At 40.5% G+C, this 22,812-nt stretch overlaps 1 protein-coding gene across 2 annotated transcripts in view; it reads left to right on the top strand.

Annotated features, from left to right (window-relative positions):
* The window catches only part of EPHA3 (EPH receptor A3), a 168,185-nt gene extending 150,866 nt beyond the window's left edge, over positions 1–17,319 (top strand). For both annotated transcript variants that reach the window (XM_079321373.1, XM_079321374.1), the window contains exons 15-17: positions 1,542–1,735; positions 12,363–12,518; positions 13,790–17,319. In XM_079321373.1, coding sequence (XP_079177499.1) covers positions 1,542–1,735; positions 12,363–12,518; positions 13,790–13,895 — 456 coding nt within the window. In that variant the 3' untranslated portion in view covers positions 13,896–17,319. The remainder of the gene's footprint in view (positions 1–1,541; positions 1,736–12,362; positions 12,519–13,789) is intronic.
* The last annotated feature ends 5,493 nt before the right edge of the window (positions 17,320–22,812 follow it).

Raw genomic sequence — 22,812 nt, forward strand, 5'->3', positions numbered from 1 at the left:
AAATGCACAGAATAAATTGCTCTTGGCACTTGTGAAAAAGAGAAGCAAAGCATTTCTGCTAAGAGTTTAATGAAACCAAAATGCTTCTGGAAGTAATCAATGGATAAAATAGAGAAGGAGAGTGATCTGATTAGACTTCCAATACAGGTTTCTTTGTAACATTAGTAAACTGTCCAACCCTGCAATCCAAATGATTAATGGAGTTCTCCCAGTATTTTTTAAAGAAGCATAACATTTCCCCAAAGCAGATTTTTCTTATATCTCATTTGGGTTTTCTTTCTGTTGTTTTATTAATTTTAGATTTATTCCACAGGAGTGCAGTCACTCACACAAGTAGATTTTCCAAGAAGTTTATATATATTGTTAGTAGTTCTAAAGTAAAATAACTCAGCAACATAGTTGTAGTCAAACATTTTTCTGTACTGCTTTATGTTAAAGAAGGAAAAAGAAAACTTCCTTTTAAATGGGTACCTCTGCAACCCAGGTCTCTGCAGAAAACTATGAATTTCTTTTAATTGGTACTGAATGTTTTTGTGGAGATTAATATATCCTGTTGTGCAGACTGATATATTAGTGGAATGCCTTTAATAATATCCCATTAAAATCCAAAATGGAAGGATTAACCTATTTATGTGCCTCTCCTTCATGGCTGCTTAAACCATTAACTGTTCTCTTGTGCTTGTTCTGATTCAGAATAGTTTGTTCTGCTTTTCAATTAAATTGATCCAGATGAAAGGGAAAGATTAACAGAATATGGCTTTATCATTTTTTACATTGAATACATTGGGGTTTTTTATGCATGGGGCAATAGATACTGTAGGCCTGATCAAGAGGTGTTAGATTCCAGTGGATTTAAAAGCTTCTGGACACCATAAATTCTGTAGCAATCTTGTTTTTGTCTGTGTCAATCTGGAAAAACTATAGAAAATCTTGACAAATTTTATCAGTCTAGGCAAATTATAAGGAATTGGGCTTGTACTGCCTAGTGAAAAGTGTAGAGTTATCCATGAGACAAGTTTTAAAAACATTTTGTGGCCCTGTGACATTATCCACAAGACCTTTTGTCTGTTGGTTCAGTATGGCCCATGAGGGGGCAGGTTGATTTTTCAGCAGGGTAGATTGTTTTTTCTGTTGTTTTTTTGGAGTTCAGTGTCCACTGGATGATGTTTTTTCTATTGTGGAAAACATGTGTTGCTAAGGGGAATTAGAGCAGAGACATTCAAGCCCTTCTGAAGTTTGGCATGCTTAAACAAGCACTTGCTAACTTGGCTTTTGATAATGGATTTAGTTCAACTGAGTGTGAGTTGCTGAGACCCTCTCCACACACTCACCTTCTTCAAAGTCACTCTGTACCTCAGCTCCCCTTCCTGCATGCCTAATCTGCAGGCAGGTTTACTTTGCAGATAAAGGGGAGGCATTGCACAAGACAATTAGTGAACAAACACGTTTGTTTGAGCACTGGATGTCCACATTAACACTCTGGCACAGCTGATAACAACCAAGTTGCTGTCAAGTTGCCTTTAAACTCTCCTCCCCTGCAGGTGATTAAGGCTGTGGATGAAGGGTACCGATTGCCACCTCCCATGGACTGCCCAGCTGCCTTGTATCAGCTGATGCTGGACTGCTGGCAGAAGGACAGGAACAACAGGCCCAAGTTTGAGCAGATTGTCAGCATCCTGGACAAGCTGATCAGGAATCCCAGCAGCCTGAAAATCATCACCAACGCAGCAGCAAGGTGACACTGCATTTATATTGCTCATGGACTTCTTTGGTTCCTTCATCTCCTGTCATTACAATTTGTTTGCTCTCCTTACTGCCTCCTCACCTTTTAACTGTAGAGAGAATGGTTTATTATTACTATTTTTATTATTGCTGTGTTGTTTTTATTAATTATTTTCTATTATTTATCTAATTTGTCAAAGATTTTTATGCTAAGGCTATGAAATCCACTGTAAGACAGAGCAGAGTTTTGTGAGAAAAACATATCTGGCAGATTTGGCCATCATGTGGTTTTCCTTTTCCTTCTGCCCTTTGGTAGTGTTTTAAGTGCTCAGTGTTTCACAGGTTACAGCCAGCCATGTTCCTAAGTATCTTTCTGAACTGAGTCCAAATACACTTATGTTCTTCTCTGACAAGTCATGTTAACTTTAATCATATGAATAATCTTTTTTTTTTTTTTTCTTTCAGTAGTGCTCACATAGCTAAAAATGCACTTACACTCTCAGATCAATGTGTTAACTAGGAATTAATTTTCAACCTGTGCAATGTTCCTCATTGCATTAAAAACATTCATTTTTAATCCTGGGTTTTCAACACACTCTGGAACATCATCACTGTGATGAGATAAGAATTATCTCATTGAGAGAGAGCAGCTGAAGAGTGTGTTGACACCTGAGGGCACAATGAAGATGTGGTGAAAGAAGAGCTTTAGTTAAGTAGGGTTAAAGAGAATTGGTTTGAACAATGCACAAAATGTCATACTCTTACTGAAGAAATGTAAAAGATGTAAAATTATTTTTAGCATGAATAGTAGTGCCAAATCCTCTGCAAAGCAGGCAGAGTCAGGGAGAAAAGCACTCAGCTCCTCTGCTGCTGCAGCCCCAGGCCCTGGAGGGTGTTCTGTGTTCCACTGGGTGAGAGACCAGAGCCTGACACGAGCCAAGAGTCAAAAGGGAGCACAGAAAACCTTCCTGTCAGACCTTTCCTTGTGATGCAGCACACTTCCCACTGCAGCAATGGAATGGGGAGGCAGAGGGAAATGGAGAAAGGCAGTGGGAAGAGCTGCATTGATCCTGCAGCTACTGCCATGGATCTTGCCTCCTCCTTCGTGGCCCTGGCTTTGTGCTGCATCCCCAGCTACACACTGACCACTCTAATTACCTCCTGCTGCCATGCCAGAGGGGAGAAAAAGAGACAAGAGATGGGAGGAGAAGGGCAGGCATACTAATGGGATCTGCTTTTAAATTTATGTATTGAGAAAAGCTGGCTGGCATAAAATTATGTTTCAGTAATTTTGCTTGTTAGGTCTTTAACACACAGGAAACTAACATGCTTATAGAAGCAATTATTTCTAGGAGATGACAGAAAAAATCAATCAAACAAACAAAAAAAAATGCAGCACATTTTTGGGAATAACACCAAACTGCTTAACCACTATTTTCTCAGTCAAGTACATTTCTTCCAAACACCTTGCACCACTATGTGACAAACAATTGGTGCAAAGAATTATTTTCTAGGGATATGCTCCAGCAATCTGATGAGGGGTTGGAAATCACAACTATCTTGTTTGGGTTTGGAGACTTGATTGCAGAAACCAGGGCTGCATGTTTTTCATTCCAAACAGGAGCCTGTGATCCTTCCAGTTACAGGTTTGAACCACAGCAGAGATGAAAGCAAAGTGGAACCTTAATTTCCAGCGACCTGTTCACAGCCAGGAGAAGCTGATATCCTCTGAATGGAGGCCAAATCCAGTCTGAGCACTGTTGTCACCTGCTGGGCTGTGCAGGAGCTGCTCAGGGGGATTTTGTTCCCTCCTGTGCTTCAGAGGACAGAGGGTGGCAGAGGCTGCACATCCCTAACAGTGCCATGCTCTCTGCTCCTGGGCAGGGAAGGAAGGAGGCTGCCTGCAAGCTAGGGAGCTTCTCTCAGCTGCTTTAGGTGAGCTCAGTGAAAGGCTCCTGCTGCTGCTGCTTTCCCTTTGATTCAGAGTGTGTTTCTGAGGAGGGCAGAATCAAAGGTGATTTTATTCCTTCCTCCCCTCCCAGTTACCCTTCCACTGCCACATCCCTGCTCATTGCTAGGCAGTGCAGCCTCTGCCTTTCTGCAGCTCCTCACTCCCTGGGGACACACAGGGCACTGTGGGGTCCCAGCAAGGGTGAGCCCTTTCCTGAAGGAGCTTCTTGCAGTTCAGGCAATGTGTGATCTGTGATCTCTCCTTCCCACTCTGCCAGTGCCTGCAGGCTGTCCTTAAACACAGCCACATACAAACACAACTGAGGCAGTCCTGTGCCATCAAATCTTTGTCAAAGCAGGCTGATCTCAAACCTCAGACTAACCTCAGACCTTAGGCAGGGCTGAGCATCTGCAGCCAGCCCCACAGCCCCGTGGTGTCCTGCAGAGAGGCACTGGTGGCAGGGAACAGCCCCTGGTGCTGGAGCCTGGAGGTTCAGCACTGCTTTTTGACAGACTGACAGAGAAAAATGAGACAGAAAAATGAGCAGTGAGACTTAAAACAGGGTGGGGCCTTGCCATAGCCTTGTGTGCAGGAATGTGTCACTGATGCTGGAGGGCTGAGAGTCAGGGCAGCTCCTGGAGAAGGGGACACAGTGGGATGGATCCCTGCCAGAGAGGGACAGGACAGGCATCAGTGCAGGGGAAGCACTCAGGGACTCAGCCCCAGTGCTCTGGGGATTTCACTGGCTCCAGTGGCTGCTCCCAGCTGTTACTTGAGGCTGCAGCACTCCCACACTGCCTCTCCTCCAGCTCAAAATAAGCAATTAATCTCAGAGAGGTCCCAGCTCTCTTTTAGCTGTGTCTGTGGTGCTACTGCAGGAATGCTGGAACTTGATGCCCACCATATGCTTGTAGGTGTGCAGAATGTACTCAGTCAGGGGGAAATCTTTAACCTGACAGATGCAAAACCTGTCTCTTCTTACAGATTTTAGGGCTGATGTTTGTATAAAATAGTCACAGCACTGTGTATCCTATTTAGAAATATATTTCTGGAGGTGCATAGGGATATCCCTGTCCTCTGGGTGCTGGTTGCTGTGCACTGACCTCCACTGAAGGATGTGCTGGGCTGAACATCTGATTCCAGCCCAGGCACATTTTACACCAATACCTCACAGAACAGGAGTGAAAACCTTCAATTCTCCCTTTCCTTTCAAGTTGCCTATCCCTTCAGGCCACTCCATGGTATCTAATAATTTCCTGATACCCTAGGGGATGTTTTTATCCTTATTGATCATTCTGTGTGCCTTTGAACCTTACACTGACAAAAGGTTTTTGTAGCCTCAGCACAGCAAACGTTCCATAATACCTTTCCTGGTGTTGTGTTTCATCTCAGGTTCACGTGAAAATTCCATTTCTATTCCTTGTAAAGTACAGAGCATGGCTGATTTCTTTCTCACCTGTCAAAATTCACTTTTTAATCAGGTGGCCACCTTGGGCTCTTGCTAATAGGACCTGCACTGGTTCTGGACACGTGGGTTTTTTGTGTCCCTGAGGTTGCCTGGAGTTAACCAGCTCTGTGAGGGGCTGTAGGAGCAGAACTCGCTGCAAGCCATGTGGTTTTCTAAAGCACAATCTCATGATATTTTTATTTGATTTATGTCTTGCTGTTCTTTCCTGTTTTTTGAACACGATGTTCATTTTTCTAACACAGTCCTTAGGTTGTTTGGATATCTTTAGGGTGGAAGTGAGTTCATTGTTCTTCCAGTTTTGATCAATTTCATTATTTTTCCTCTTGAGCTTGTTTTTTCTTCAGCCCACTGTGTATTACTTCACGTTTGTGAACTTTTCATACAGATAGAAAGCAGATGGAAACTTTTCTCAGCTTGGGTTGGGGAGTCAGAATCACTTCACCCACCTGCAAGCAAGTTGGTGAGGCTGGAATGGCTCTTAGCTGTTGTTTCATTTGTGTGGGGAAAAAAATGTAACTTGAGTCATGCAATTGGAAGTACTTGGTGTACACTACAATCTGAAATGGATTCATGCCTTTTTTTTTTAATCCATTTCACTTCTCTCACTGATTTATATTTATGGGGTTTTTCTCTTACTTAAATTTCTGATTCTGAATTTTTATATATATATCTTTATCTATATATATATTTACAATACATATTACTGTTTTATGTATGAGTCTTACTCTTACATGGCCATTTGAAAAAAAAAGTAATTTTTCAAATTACAGCATAATTTGATATATTTAAATCTATCAGTGTGTAATGTAATATATTTATGTGTCCCAAAGCTGTCATAGTATAGTGTGATCATGAGGTCTGAGGGTTGTGACACAAGATTCAGGCAGTGGCTGCTTTCCCACATTTGCTCTGTGTGTTCACATCTGTGATGTAGGGGGGATTGAAGTCATTTAGTCTTTGTGAACCTATGAAATGGGAATAGCTGAGTTATTGCACAGCCCTCATTTGAAAGAAAGTTTAATTTTTTTTTCTGATTCCAACATATGACTTTTAGAAATTCTGGATTTCTGCCAGGCCTCTGATTGATTGCAAAACTGACACAGAATCTGCATGAAAAAATCCCAACCTGCTTCTGTGTTTGCTGTTGGTAGCATGAAAATCAATGTCAGATGTTGCTGTTGTTTTTATTATTTAGAAGAATTTACATATTTAGAAGAGGAAATAATTGTATTGCAGGGAAGGGGAGAAGAGCACCTCAGAATTCTGAATATTTCAGAAAAATCATAGCTGAAATTCTTTACATATAGCCCAGAAAATTTAGGGGGGTCAGGCTCAGTTATCCTTCCTGATGAAAAAATGTGTATGAATAATTAATTCCTCATACATTCTTTCATATGTTAGCAAGTTGTTGACAACCCTACCTTGATTTGCTTAAATTTGATGTGTTGTTTGAAACATTGGCTCAGGTAATTTCCTTGAGCAGTCTTTGGAAGAGCTGTTATTTGTGAGTAATTGTTAGCAAAGGTTCACTGATAAACATGTTCAGCTCTGTTATCTCTCATTGTGCTGCTCTCACTGATCATTCTCAGACATCCAGGGGCAGTGCTTACAATTTAAAATTCTAAATTTGCTCCTGATAATTAGGTAGAAACACTCTATATTCTAGCTTGGTAGGATTTTTATGAAAATCAAACTTAGGAGTAGTGAACAAGGCAAATTAAAAATTCAGACTTGCTCCTTTCTGCAGCACAATTCAAGCCCTGTTTTTCCAGAAATATTTGCAATGAAATTACTGTTTAGATTGGCTGAACACTTTGTTGAGAAGTCCCTTTTTTTTTTGCCACTCAGGTCAGAAGGCTTCAGATGCTTGACATATATTGCTGACCTGCTGTAATATTGTTTGTTTGCTTCTCCCTGTTAGGAACTTCCAGGATGGAAGAGAGGAGAAGATGTCAGTTTTCCTTGGATGTTGTCAGGGTCTTAACAGTGGGGTTTGAGTTTGGCCAAATGCTGTGGAGAGCAAAATTCTGTGTGGATTTTAGGCTTCATTTAAAATCCAGCAACAACATAATCTGTGTCCTAAAGCCAGACTGTTCACCCTAAAAGAATTCAAGTAATGTAAACTTGAAACTGCAGCTCTCTCTCTCTGAAGCCTGCTAAACATAAAATAGTGAATTTATGGAAAGGGGGAGAAAAAAAAGAAACATAACTACAAATCACAAAATGGAGCACAGTAAATCTGACTCCTCAGTGTCTAAACACAGTTTGGATTGTGCAGGGCTTAGGCTGAGGAGGTTTTTGGGGACTTCATTCAGCTAGAGACAGAAAAGCCCTGTTTCCACCTGATTTCCCATTTTCTTCATTACTGAACCTGGGGCAGGCACTGCTCAGCCATTGTCCCTCCAAGGTGAGTGGCTGGAAGGGGAGCTGGGACAGTAAAACATCTATTTGCACTTTCACACCTCTAATTTGCCTCCACTGGTTGAAACTGGGGCAGGAATTTACAGCAGGCTGGGTTGGGTTGGGTGCTGTGTAATTCCCATAGAAAACCAGCTGGCCTGATGGGGAGGGGAGGTTTTGCTGTTTATTGAGATTTTCAAGGTTTTTTTGTTCTCCTGCTCTCCTTAGTGGTGGTGGCAATTCCACACTGGGAATGCTGGAAAGAAGTGACAAAAGCAGAAGTTCACAGTGGTGCCTAAGCTTTTTATATATTTCTCATGCATTTGTGTAGCTTGGTAGATTGCTAATGCATGGCCATAGCTCCATTCTTTTCCTGCCCTTTCCCCCTGGATTTTGGAGCAATCCAAAGAAGCTGTATTTCTAGGCATATCCCTTAAATATTGTTTGGATTAATAAAATAATCTTTATTCCAAGGAGAGGACTTACAATAAGAAGTGATGCAGAGAATGCCCTGGACCAGCTCTGAGGAGCTGACCCAGGGGTGGGTTACTGGGGCAGCTGAATCTCCTGTTAAATATCCTGATTAATTAACCTTACACAATCACAGAAATTTGGTTCTGGGTGTGCCCATCACCACTGGGACACCTGGAATCTTCCAGATAAAAATCTGTTTTTTACTTTACTATTCTAGCACAGGTGCAAGGGGTTTTTCTCTTTTGATTATAGGCAACAGCAGTGCAGCCAAAAGTGAGATATAAAGGGAAGCTCTGCACAGCAAATGGTCAATTTTAAGCATTTTGAGAGCTTTATAAAGCATTTTTCTCTGCCTGAGGAGCTTACAGATTGTCCTAACAATAATGAGTGGTTGGCATTGAGGGTCTGTCACCAGCTACACATCCCAGGAAATGCCATGTGCCTGTATTTCCTTAAAAACACACCCTAAGCTGTGTTAGGAGGGAAAAAAAATCAGCAATGTGCTGAATTTGTTTTTGCCTTTATTGGTTTGGTGTTGGGAAAAAGTAAATGAAGGATCATTGATAAACCCAGGCATGTGATTTATTATCCCATCAATATGCTGAAAAATATAAGCACATTGAAAATCATGTTCTGAGGGGCAGCTAAGGAAGTAGGGAAGACTGAAGGATTGGCCTTTGGGGCAGTTGAAATTTTATTTGCTTATTAACCAAGTGGAAGCCATGATAAGTTGGGGTGTTTGGGGTTTGCTTGTTTTTTTCTTTTTTTTTTTTTTTTCTGTTTTTGTCTGTTTGTTTGTTGTTACCAGCAATAGAGCTAGAAAATTTTCCCTTTAGATATTTGTGCTGCCCCTTTTCATTTCTCCAGCTCTCCTTTCCCTCCAAGGAGCAGCCCACAATATGCTTATTTGGAGAATATGAAAACAACACATGAAGGCCCTAGGACAAAGCAAATGTTCCCCCTTTCAGAGTGAATTGTACTTTAGGGACTAAATTACCAATTCTGCTAAGAGTATGTTAAAAATGGGCATGAAGAGTTGGAACTCCAAAGATTTTTATCTTTAAGGTCCAGGGATAATCAAGTAAACAGAATAACTCTACTTTTCCTTGGCATGTCATTTATTTACTAGTTTCCTGTTGTATGCATATGACTCTGATTCCTGTAGAAGATAAAACTGAAATTTGCTTTCTGTGCCACCTGTTGGTTTTTGGGGTTATTTTTCTCTTGAAATAAAATTCTTGTTAGACCTGAATTCTGTGCTTCAGCTCTCCATAATCATAAAGCCCATAGGATTTCTATTCCAACCAGGCTCACAGGGAGTAATTTCACTTTACAAAATCAGCTTTTAATTACCTAAAATTTGCCACAGGAAATTACTTTATGGTTTTGGAGTAGGTTTTGTTTTTATTTTTTTTTTTAATGCTTTCCTCTTTAAAAGAAATTGAGTGTGGAAAGGAAAGTCCAGATTTGAAAAACTGCAGGTTGGTTGTGCTGTTTGGAGGAATGGATGGGAAGAGAGAGGCTCCTACAGTGCAAAATCTGGGACTGTGTGTGCCCAGCTCCTCTGTCTATTTGCAGAAGAAGTGGCAGAACATTTTCATTTTCTTTGTCTCAGTTCCTGGATTTTACAAGTTGATTTGTCTCTTTTCCTCCCCAGACAGCAGCCAACCAGAGATGAGATTTTCATGCTGTATTGGGAAGGGTTCTAATGAAGTTTTCTGTGTTTTTTTCTTATTAGTGCAGCGAATGTTTCCCTGTGTTGTGACAAAAAGCTGTGCTAATGACAATACACCATAGTTCTCCTCACTGCAGATGGCTCAAAGGTTAATTCCAACTGCTAAAGTAATGGACACATCCAGAGAAAGCTTCCAGCCACAGGATGTTTTGTAACTGGCACCTCACTGTTCAATTTGTCTCTCCAAACTGAGTCTTGCTGGTTTTTTGGTTTTTTTTTTCAGAGCATCACATGTCAGTAAATTTAACTTTGTAGGTGTAGTAAATACAACAACAGGGTGAGCAGGATAGAAAATCTTCCCATGACTGTCAAAAGATGATAGGAGAGGGTGTATCATAGTCAAAGCAACAAAATAAAAAGAGTAAAAAAAAAAAAACAGAAGAGGGGAGAGAAGAAAAGATGGAGAGAAATGTTCTATTTCAGTTCCCCTGAGCAAACATGTAATTTCCATGATTTCTTTTTAATGGCTCTCCCCTGGAGGTGGTAGCTCTGATGAATGGGGAGCAAAGGAGGCTCAGCATCCCTGCAGGATGCCCCTCTCAGCTGCAGGGGAGTGTGCAGGTCTCTGCCAGCCCAGCCCTGTGCACCTCCTCACAGAGCACTGAGAAACAGCCCAGATGTCCTCTCTGAGCAGCAGAGGAACTCATTTTTTTGGTTGGAATCCTGCAAGAAGAAAAATGATATTTTACAGTGCTGGTTACTCTGAGGTCACTCGCATTAGAATTAGGTCATATTTTTTTGTCATGGTGATACTTTGATCCAAGTAATAAACATAAAGGCTCTTTTGGGCCATTCTAATTCCTAATCCTGGAGACCTGTTCTATTTCAACTTGACTATACTTTTTTTTTTTTTTTTTTCATTAGTGATTCTTGAGTCAGACCTTGTTTTATTAAACTCAAGTTAAAAAGGCATACTAGGCTGGGAAAAAAAAAAAATTGTGCTTTATCACTAAGAACACTTCATAAATACTCTTAATTAATGTCTTGGGATTCCAGACACTATACCCAGAAAACTATAAATAAAACCATTGGCTCTTCACAGGACAAACAGTAGTCAGTGAAATTCAGGCCTTACAGCTACTGATCAGAACTATCTTGGGGCTGATTCTCAAATTGAGCCTTCAAAGTTGGGCATCCTGTAGGTGCTAAGGTTTGGTGTGACCATGACAGTAGTACATGAAGTGAGCTGCTGTTTGGAGAACAGAGCAGGTTTCTGGTGTCTTCTGTTGCTTTTCTTTCCATGGATGGTTGTTCCCAGCATGTGGAGTCCAGATTTGGTGTCAGTGATCACAGTCCTGGCTGTGATGCAGCAAAAGCTGCCCCATCAGGGACCTGGTGAAAACTGATTGTGTGTGTTTTGGAGTTAAGATTTTTAACCATCCAAGTAGCTCTTTAATTATGCCCTGCATTCCCAGAAGGGAATAAATACTTTATTAACTTTCTGAGCCTGAAAGAAATCAACTCATTGGTAACAATCGAATTGAGTTGAAAACATCAGAAGTAAAAGGAGCTGTTTAAGATGTGGCCAGTACCAAAAACCATTTTTCTTTTCTCAAAAGTAAAACTCTTAATGTAACTATTATTACTTGTGTAACTGATGTGGTTCCAGGGCAAGTCAGGTGTACTGCAAGGATGTGCTGTTTTAGTGCTGCTGATTTTGATGAAATTTAAGGCACATTGGAATTGAGAAGGATTTGGATTTTCTAGGCTTCTTATGAGGTTAAAATCACTATGTTTAAATATGTAGTTCTCTTGGTGCCTTTAAAATCTCTTCCTACATATGTTTGTTGCAGTGATGAACAGAGATGACTTGGGTTTGGAGTGAAGAGAGTGTTTTACAGCCCAGATCAGTTCTCCAGCTCCAGTAGCTGTCACCTACCTGTTACACTGTGTAATCACTGCCTTTAAATTATGCTGTCAGCCCAGCCACCTCTCATTTTCAGCACTTTCAGTGACAGAAGTCACTTCAAATGGGTTCAGCAGCAGTAGTCAGATTCCTGTGTGGGTTACTAGAGGGGAAAAAAGAATTATGGGGTAGAAAATAGGCTGTGAAGTTGCAGAGATAAGTTCTCTGAACATTCTCTAGTTCAGTGTCAGGCACAACACAGCTATAAGCACATGCTTGGCTTTAAGCCTGCAATAAAACAATCAAAATAAGGTAATTTGCTTATTGTTGAAGCTTCTAACTTAGTAGCAACATTTAGGATTTGTCAGTGGGCCACAATATTCTGAACATTTGATATGACCAAATTCTACCAACACTCTCATCCTGGAGCCTGGAGTGTTCATTGTCTGTGTGATGTTTAGAATTAGTGAATCCCATAAACATAGCCTAGTTTAGTCTGTGTTGATGCTTTGCACATTGAATTGTGAGGTCTCAGTACACCTTTTGAATGCTGCAGTGATTTACACACAGGCAGAGGAAGTTTCTGAGCAGGATGATCACCCAGCATTTGTCAGAGCTGCCAGCCCCAGTCCCTCAGCTGGGAACTCCCACAAACACCAAAGCCCCATCCAGCCTGGATGCTCCTGCCACTGCTGAGTTTAGACACAAAATAAATCTGTATATCTCCCTTTCCCCTGAGCTTCATTGCATTTTTCTCTTATTTCAGGCCATCAAATCTGCTCCTGGACCAAAGCAGCCTGGACATTTCCTCCTTCCGCAGCACGGGGGATTGGCTCAATGGGCTTCGCACAGGGCACTGCAAGGACATTTTCACAGGGGTGGAGTACAGTTCCTGTGACACCATAGCCAAGATTTCCACTGAGTAAGTGGCTTCTCTTCACAGCTACAAGCTCAAACTGAAATTCTACACAGCGTTTCCAGCTCTCAGCTAGGATTTTCTTGCATTTAGAGACAAATGGGAATTGTTTGTTGTAGTTGAAATAGCCATAGAGGAAATTTGTGTCTGGTGACTGTGTGAAGGTCATGGTCTCACAGCTTTTTCTCACTAAATACAAGGAAATTCCCAATTTCTTCCAATACAGTAGCACTATGCATCAGCTAGTACACTAGCATCACTTCCTTTCACTGAAGTTTCTCAGTTGATTCTTTAAATTCTGTATTTTATATGTGAGTTTCTCTACAGCTGGCACATTGCCAGTCTTTCCCTTTATTGCCCACCCCATATTCCACCAAACCAGGTGAGGCTGCAAATTCTTTGTAGCTGTTTTCCTCCTCCATGCTAACAATTACTCAGGGGCAGAGCTCCCTCCTGCTATGCTTGGAAGTGAGCAAATGGCAAAGTTTATTACATTCTAAATGCAATCCATCTTTCTTCTAGTGACAAGTAGGAGTAGGGTAATGCTCTTTCTGCACCTGAAAAGGCATCAAGTACAGTTAAAAATTTAATGCCAAAGGAAATGTTAATTCCCAGTTGGGTTGGCCAAATACACAAGTTATGAAGAACTATGCAGCAGCTGTGCTACCAACAATTAAACACATCAATGCCATTAATTAGTGTATTATTGCATCTATAAAAAGGGTGCTAATGGTTTTTTGTAACAATTACTCTTTGGGGACAGTGTAGAAATCCTCTAGGAATGCCCAATTTCCTGTGAGCCCCTGGCTAATCAGCCCTTCACAGGTGTTGAGCCACCTCTGTGCTGCACAAGGAGCAGTGAGGCTGGAGATCCTGACAGACCAGAGGTGGGAACCAGGGGAGGCACTGGGAGCTTGGCCATGGCCTCCTTCCCCTCAGTGCTGGCACCAGAGGTCAGAGCAGCTTTCAGAGGACACTGCCCAGGAAAAGCCATGGATTGGGAGGGGGATGGAGTGTTAGACAGGCTCAGCTGGTCCAGCTTGCCCCAAAACCTCAGTGCTTGCATCACTGGAGAAGTTTCCTTGCCTTTCCTTGCAGGTGAGCAAACACAGTGAGGCTAACTGAGCTTCCACTTTATTTCCTGCTCCCCCTTGTGTTTTCAGACAGTTGCTCTCAGTGGTTTTTGCACCAGGGCTTGTGTTTGAGCAATATCCCTGTACCTGCAGTGCAGCAGTGACACTCAGTGTCCTCACTCACTCACCTTCTCTGTTTTCCAGTGACATGAAGAAGGTTGGTGTCACAGTGGTGGGGCCTCAAAAGAAGATTGTCAGCAGTATCAAAGCTCTTGAAACTCATACAAAGAACAGCCCTGTTCCTGTGTAAGGTACCAAAATGATGTTGCTCAGGAGAGGAAGAAAAGAAAGGAGAAAAGTTGCATCACAGGTCAAAAGTGATGGCTGACAAACAGCAGAATTTAAAGGAGTTCTTTGCAACAGCTTTGGAAAAGCAATGGTTGAGATTTCAAACCCACAAGACACTCAAATACTGAGTATAAATGCCTTAAAAATAGGAGCAAACTTGTTTTCTATCTGTTAATCCTAAAGGGTGGGTGCTCTTGACTGACTGTTAATGCAGATAGTAAATATCAAAAGAAAAAAAAATATGTGAAAAATCCTTCCAAGTAAAAACCAGTGTTACTAAAACCTAGAGCCATTTGAATATTAAGTGACTGAATAACAGAAAAAAAACCATGGACATTAAAGCTGTGTATTTGATCTATACAGCAAACAAGAAGAAAGAAAGACTTGCAGTATTTTTATACAGAAGAGATCTGTAACAGGTATTTTATTTCTTTAAAAGCAAGGAAAATAGAGGACTATACCTCACAACCTGTCTGGCCATATTTACTATAATGTCATTGTAACATGCTATTTCAACTTCAGGAAGGAACACAGAAATAAAGTTTGTAGTGACTTTGAGTTAGTTGACAAAAGTTTTTTACCATTATGTTAGCTTCCCTAACTGTGTTCATTTAAATGGAAACAAGTCTTAATTTTTAAAAGGCTTATTTATTTTATTGGGGGTTTTTTGATTTTTTTTTTTTTTGGGTTTTTTTTCCATTATTTTTATATTTATGCTTAAATACCTTAACCTGGCTGTATTATTGCCAAGTGCCAAATGTTATCCAAACTTCATTGGTTCAACCTGAGAAATTGTCTGAGGGTTAGTTACTAGATGATTTTACACTCATAGCATAGCATGAAATATAGAAGGAAAGAATGTTTTGTTTTGTTTTGTTTTGTTTTCCAGACCTGACACTTTGAAAAGCATCTGGACCTTTTTGGTTTGTTTTTTTTTGGGAAATGAGATTTCTTCAATTTGCTGTGAGTGATGTTTTCAACTAGGCTGGGGTTGTACCTGCCCCAAACAGCACATCCCATTTCCTTCCCCAGGGCTGCTTTCCTGCCACAATTAGGAGCCCAATTCATGGGTGGTGTTCAGGTGAGACATCTGCCAAGAAAACTGGGGGTTGTTGCATCCTGCTTTAAGTGATGATGCTTTTTGGGTTCCCTGAAAGAGCCCCTTGTTTTAAAGGATGACTTAAGCTGTGAAGTGAGGCTTTGGTGTGGAAGTTTACCTGCCTGAGCTAAACCCCCCTGGAGAGGCACTGCCCTCCTGCAGAGGACATGAATTTTGGCACAGCTTCTGTGGGTGCCTGCTCCTTGAAAGAAAGCAGAAGGGAGCCCAAGTCTAGGAGAGCATTCACATCTCCCACTGGGAAAAGGAGACTGGAAGTTGGATTTTGAGGGCCCTTTACTATTTTCAGCCAACTCCTAAATTGTTGCTCTGGAGCAGACACAACTCCTTGCTCTGAAAATGAGAGGTTTTAACACAGTGTGAGCCATGTTGTAGATGTGATGCCAGGCACACAGGCCTTGGTCACCAGGGGAATCCATTCTGCTTCCCAACCTGACATTCTGAAATCTACACCTGATTCTGATGACCCCCAGGAAGTCCAAGACTGTGTGAGAGGCAGATGAAAAAATGGCACATTGTGTTTTCTCTGTGCATGCAGGAGCAGGTAATGAGCTGTGCTTTCTTCTGTTGGCTTGGGTTTTGAAGCTCCTGGCTGTATAAGTGAGGAAAGAGTCAGTTCCTAGTAGGGTTTGTGGGGCTGAAATTGTTCTGCATGAATCCAGGATTTACAGAATGTCCAGGCACATCATTTATCACACATTGCTAAGGAGAAGCAGAGTTAGAGGCTTTTTCATCAGTGCTGGTAGTGGGCATGCTGTAAAGGACTGGGTTTGAAACACACTCACAGCATAATAATCAGTAATTCTTTCTAAAAGAGAAGTGAATGGGTTTTAAAATTAAAAAAAAGAAAAATTGAAGAAAGGTAAAATAAAGCACTTAAGCTGTAAAGAACACTTCCCCTTATCTGCCCCAATCTATCATGACATGCAGCATGCTGGATAGAAAAGCTGTGTTTTGTGTTGCTTAGTTCGTTCAGAATCTTTCTTTTCTTTGGGTTGAGATTGCTCTAAATCAAACACTGTTAGTGAATTTAAGCCACCAGCATCCAGTGGCAAACACTGCCTGTGTGGGGACAGCTTTTGGTGACATTTCTCCTCAGCTTCATTCTGCTGCTGGAGCGTGGGCTGACCTCTGGGAAATGCTTCAGGACACACAGACCCAGTTCTTAGAGTTTTAAACACTTGGAAACTTTGCACCAACCACTCCCAATTTCCTCCTGCCATGTGTCCTGTCCTGTTCCTTGCCCACTGTTCAGGCATGATCAGCATAAAAGTCTCACTGAGAAGAAAGCAGCTGGGTTTTGCTTTTCTTTGCTGTTAGGAGTAGAGAGTTTTTAAAAAGCCTCTTTGGTTTTCTCTCCCTGTCAGAAGTTGATTTGTACTGAGTGGCCTCTGTTGCAAGCATCCTGTACTCCCTGTCCCCCTGTACATATGTAAACATAGCAGTGTACAATTCTTCAGTGTGGAGTAGAGAAATAGAGGTCGTGTGGCCATCTGCCTGTACAGGTTATGGACATCAAGCAAAATGCAAACTGCTCATAAAAACACCTGCCATATTATTGGGTTTGTACCTTTCAATATAGTTTCCATTTTATTTATTTCTGTTAACATAATCTAGTTTTTTGTGCTGTAACTTAGCATCCAATAAGCAATGTATAGATGTGATTTGATTGGCAATATGTATTTACTTTAACTTGTATTTCAAAAGCATTACTTACTCATTTAGATTATATATTGTGCAATTGTAGATGGCCTCTTACTAATGTAAAATGATTTGTAGTGGAAACATTTATATTTTTATAATAAACATAATGAAAGTATTTTTTACATACTGAAATACTGAGGTGATTGCTTGGAGGACAAAGTAAATTTATTTGATTAGTGTGATAAAATTGTAATTAAATATGGATAAATTCTGAGTGTTAAAGCATGGGTCTGGAGTGAAAGCTAGATATTACCTATATTATCTATTAAAAGAAACAAGCAGTGCAGGTTTTAACTAAACAGACCAGCATTTGTGCAAAAACTGACTTACATCAATCAAAGACTTTACTTTCTCCATGGATACTGGAAAACATCATCTTCTGCAGCCTGCCTATGGGATATTGAAAAGAGCTGTCATTTATTTTAGTTGTGTCAAGAATTTCCAAACTTTTGCTTTTTTTTCCTCCCTCTCCAGTGGACCTCTTTTCATCTTATTAATATGTTGAATCCAGTCAAAGATGTACTTTTCAACAAAATAAAATAGCCCACCACATACTGTAATTTCACCCCATGATCATTTCTTGCCTCTGAGTATCTGTGTTAGAGATAATATTTTGCCCCTGTTTTGTTATGTCACTGCCAGGTTGTTTCTGTGTGCTTCACCCAAGTACAGGGTCTTTGAAAATGCCAACACACACTACTCAGGAATCCTCTTCCTTGGAAAACAGGAATGGTTTGATGCTTGCCAGTTTCTTGGATTTTGCAGGTTCTTTCTGTACCATAACTGCTTTTGCATGCTTTTGTATACTACTCTGCTTACTGGTGCAAAACAATGAATGATAAACCTGTCCTGGAGTCTGTAAGTTGATAAACTTGATGAATGTGGATGCAGTTTTTTTTTGGGGGGGGTGGGTTGGAGGTGGGAGCATTTTGTCTTGGTGTGTTCAAAAGGGGCATCACAGAAAAGAGTCACCCAGAGCTGAATTTGTCCACAGCTGGGCTGGAAGCCACTTGTTCTTCCTGCCACCAGGATGCTCCATGCTGTAGTGGATAAATGTGTTATTTTACTTCCAGAGGGGGTTTGGTGCTGTGCTTGAGCACCAGGGCTCTGATGGGTCCAATCCATGCACAGTGCAAACCATTTGCTCTGTGAATAGATTTCACCTCAGCAGCTGTGTTACCCTGGCTTGTGTCTATCCCTGTGGCATTGCTGGTACATTATATTTGCTCTAGATCCTACAGGGCACGATGGTTATTGGTGTTTTTATTGCTTTGACTGTAAAATGGTATTAATTTAATTAATTAATGTGGCCAGCTCTGGAAGGGCAGCAGGATGCACTCACTTAAAAACAGCAGAACAAGGAACTGCCTGGCAGCCCCCACCACCACAGAATCCCAGAATTCCAGCATGTGCTGCTTTGGGAGGCACCCATCAGGATCATGGAGTCTGCAGAGGTAAATTGCTGACACTCAGTTCCAGAAATTCAATATGCCTGTCAGGGTTGTTAGTGCTGCCCAAGTGGTGTTTTTCCACCTTGCATTTCTTTCTCAAGGATGATGCAGACCCAGATATGTGCACCATTAGAAGTCCAAGCAGTGGCTAGTGAAATCAGAGCATTATTCTGCTGTCTCACACGTGCCACTCCTGTTAGTTCATAATCCATTGACTTGCTTTCATTTTCTGAACTGCTCTGATTCCTGAGATCCTTTCCAATCTATCACTGCCTGGTCAGTAATTCCCCATTTAATGGGTGTGCACTCAGTTCCTTTTTCAGAAATCCTTTAGGATTTCTTAATGAATTTTACTTTCTCAATTAAAAAAAAAAATATATATATTTTAGAGATATTTCTTTCAGCCTTGATTCATTCCCACATACGAACAGGCCTGTGGTTTGTATGAAAGTTACTCATTCAAAGGTGAGCAGCACAAAACACAAACAGCTTTTCTTGCCTTCCTCATTATCCTTTTCAGACAGCCAGAGAGCCTCTGGTAAATGAAGAGCACTCAGTACATGGGATTTTTCAGCTCACTCTGTTTTCACATTAAAGTGATTTCATAATAACCCATATTTCCCCAGTTAGCTCATGAGAATGTCATGGGGCACAGCAGCAGAAGTCTTAGTAAAGACAAGATAAATCACATCCACTACTTCTTAGATTATCCTGCCACAGAAACCAGTTAGATGACTTTGACAGGATTTGTTTATTCTTGGCAAATCTGAGATGGTTTCTTAAGACCTTGTAATCCTCCAAACTGCTTAGAAATTTATTGTGTGAGATATATATATATATATATATATATATATATATATATATATAAAAATATCTCTTTCTGGGTATTTGAGGTTAGCATACTTGCTCTGGAATTGCCTGGCTCTGCTTTTCTCCTCTCTTTAAAGCTCAGGATGATCTTTGCTCCTCTCCAATTTCCTGGGCTCCAGGACTTCTCCAAGAGAATTGCCAGTATTGGACCAGTCCCTTGTTGCAACAATAAATCCCACAGACTCTGAGATCCTGAATGCATCAACCCCTTTTGACTGTTAAGATTCCAAATTATGAAACAGAATTTAAATGTACACAGACAAATATTTTAGTGCATGACCAGGTTCTGCTTTGAATTTTTGGCATCAAGCAACGATTTAGAGTCATTTAATAATGAGCATTTGGTTAGCAAATGTCATTATTTATTTTTAATTAGATTCAGCATCTAAGCTCCATCACTCATATATCACTTTGAAGGTAGTTGAGGTTCATTAGAAATCTTTCAATTCACTTTATTGCTGTCCATGTAAGGGGAGAAATAGTTTTTATCTCTACTCCTCTTTTCTCCAGTAGTTTTAGAAAGCTCAATTTTTCTTCAGTAAGGTGAGTGTTTACTGACCATGAATTTGTAATTAATACTGAATTTAGCTTCCAGCCCTTAAAAGAAGAGTATGTTTGCAAGAGAGTGTGAAATAACCTTTTTCTTATTAATTTTTGGAGATTTAGGGAAGCAGGCTTTTGGCTTCTTCTCCTGCCTCAAGGCCTGCAAGGACAAAACAAATGAGTGTTTAGTCTCACTATGTTCATGGGAGCATAGAGTAAAACATTTTATTTTAAGGCACTGAGATGAAATGAAACCAGTAAAAAAAAAAAAACCCAAACATATAAATGCTAAATCCTATTTGTTTAAATGGAAAAAAAAAACAAACAAAAAAAACCCAAAAAACCCACCAGTTATTCAGATTTGCCTGGGATTCTTTTCCCCCATAAATCACCTTCAGTGTAGACATTTTGTCCCCATCTTTCTCTGCATTATCTGGGTGGCTTTTTGCAGATCCAGCTGGATATTTGCTGCCAGGTTTTTGACCACTGCAGCTTCCCCTCAGGCTGGTTGTCAGCTAATCACCAATAATGATTCCCATTCTTAGTGTGCCCCTTTAAAAGCTGCATCACTTTTTATATTTAGCCATTTTTAATCTCCTTCTTTCACTCTCATAAAACTTTGTTGGGGGCTTTAGTTTAGGACTAAGTCACAATTCCCACTTGTATATACTTTAAAAAAATGTGCCTCATTTAACTGAGTTAATACTTGCCTAATTGTAATAGCAGAGCAATAAAATTCAATCCCTACAACAATGTGATGCTGTAACTTCCTTTCCTCTCACTGATGGAGCACTGGGCTACCTGCCAAGAAAGTTAAATGAAAATAAGAAACAATATGAACAAATAAAATCTATTTCTGAGATTTGGATATAGATATTTGCTTGAGCTTTGCTTTTTAATATTCAGTTATTACTTGGTTCAATTTTTTACTTTCTGTTCCCAACTTCTCTCATTGTGCATATGGGTTTTTGGAGAAAGAGGAGTTGGCCCACAGAGAATTTTTTTTTTCTGCCCCCTTTCATCTCTTCCTCATATATAATCTGTCCTCTTCATGTAAGGTTCTACAGGGTTTTTGTGAAAAGCCAAGTATATCAGATACCACCAAAAATCTGTAAGGGAACACCTCACCAGCATGGACCATGTAAATAGCTATTCTATAACTATTCTGTTCCTTCAAACAAGTATAAAAAAGATTAAATTGAATTAAACCTCTGTCCCTTGCACCAGCCAACCTTCAGAATTGTAACACACCTTCATAAATTCCCTGCTTCAAGGTAAGAAATCCCACCAGAAGGAAGACATTGAAGCACAAAGCTGAAAAAGTCAGATACTTTTGCTACTCTTAACACCCAAACCTAAGAGCATTCTTTCTCCTTTTTATAATTTCTATTCAATAGAATAGATATAATCTGTATATAAACATTCTGAACACAGCAGCTCTTTGGCCAGTTCTCTCTGGCTGCCACAACACCTACTGCTGTTTGGGGTTTCAGCAATCTGCCTGAGCTGCATTTTCATATATCTGGTCTGTTTTTACATCAAAAAAAGCCTTTCCCCCCAGTCTGCCTGCTTCAATGTTTTCTCTGGGATCTGTTCAGAGCCTCTTCAGAGGAACTTTGTCTTTTACAGGATTTCTTCCCAAGCCCAAGTCTTTACCTTTATATAAATATATATATATATATAGGCAATCACTGGCTGTTCAATGAACTCCTAATGAGTCCTTGCAATGATTTTGGCCTTTTGTTGCTAGAAGAGTGCTATAATTACAGATTAAACAATTTGCTGCTCTCAACAGGAAGATCCTGTGGATCACAGTAGATTGTACTCCTTGAGAAGACAGAACAAATGTTTTCCATCTTGTGGGACACCAATGGAACAACAAACTGGGATATTTTTCTCCTGATCCTTTGGAATTTACAATCTGAAATTTAGATCACACCCATTTTCATCTGTGTCCTCTGTGTCTGTGCAGTATCTGATTCAAAAAGCACAGAGCCAAGTGAACCAATGGTCAAAAATGTCTCAGTGGGTTCCCAAAAGGGAAACTTCCAAAGTTACCTGCTACTATTCTATATTTTATCAACAGGGCTCCTTTCTCCAAGTATCTGTTCTTGTCAGGCTGTAAAACTTACTGATTTTGCTATGACAGGTCTGGCTGTGTGGAGTTGCTGTGATACTGAAACTATAAAAACTTTTGAAGCATTTTTAAAATATTTAACAATTAAAAGTTTTATGGGCTTGGATCACCAGGTATATAAAATCTGTTTGATGTTTTAGGCTAAATTTTAGTTCTGTATCTTGAGGGAGAGGTTGCCACTATTATGCAGAGAAAAACTACATCTTCCAGTACAAAGGAACCTGAAAAAGCTCAGAAGGGTTGTCAGAAATTTCACCTACAGCTTGTGAAAAGCTGATTAATTTTCCAGAGGGAGAGTGAGAGGGGGAGGAAAAAAAAAAAAAAAAAAAAAAAAAAAAAAAAAAAAAAAAAAAAAGAAAAAGAGAGAGAGATCTGGTTTAGTCCCTGAAATCCCAAGCTCAGTAATATCAGAGGCAGGAGGACTCAGGGGGAGCATTCCTGTTTCCTTCATTTAGCCTTAGCAGGGCTGGGACACAGGGCTAGAGTTACCCCCTCTCCAGAGATGCTGTGCAGGGGCTGGGATGTGGAGAGGGAGCAGTGCATTGTAAATCTCTTTGCAGAACATAAGAGTGCAAGATTCTTGGAAGAAAAATACATCAGCTCTTGTGTCATTTGAGGGTTGTGGCACTTCGAATCCCTCCATAATTGCCTAGCTCTTTGCATTTGTGAGAAAGCAGAATGAGATGCCTTAAAAGGGGGTTCTGCATATTGTAAAAGTCCAACTGCAACTCAGAGAAACACCCCTGAGACTTATTGCTACCATTAGAAGCTTAGAGTAATGTGCACATATTTTTCTTTTTAGGCCATGCACACTTTATCCAAACCTTGGAGGTAAAAGAAAAAAAAAAAATTTAAGAAAGAAAAATGGAAAAATATTCTGTTAAGTATGGGGTGGTTTTTTCCATAGCTTTGATCTTGCCACTACATCCCTGGCATTACACCCCTGGGGATCTGAAGGCCACAATTTCTCTGTGGTGCTGTGATTTCCAGCAAGGGTGTGAAGCAGCAGCTGTGGGGGGAGGCAGGAGGGGAGGGGATTTTGTTCAGGCTGGAGACC

This window comes from Erithacus rubecula (assembly GCF_903797595.1).
Source record: "Erithacus rubecula genome assembly, chromosome: 1".
Classification (NCBI taxonomy): domain Eukaryota; kingdom Metazoa; phylum Chordata; class Aves; order Passeriformes; family Muscicapidae; genus Erithacus; species Erithacus rubecula.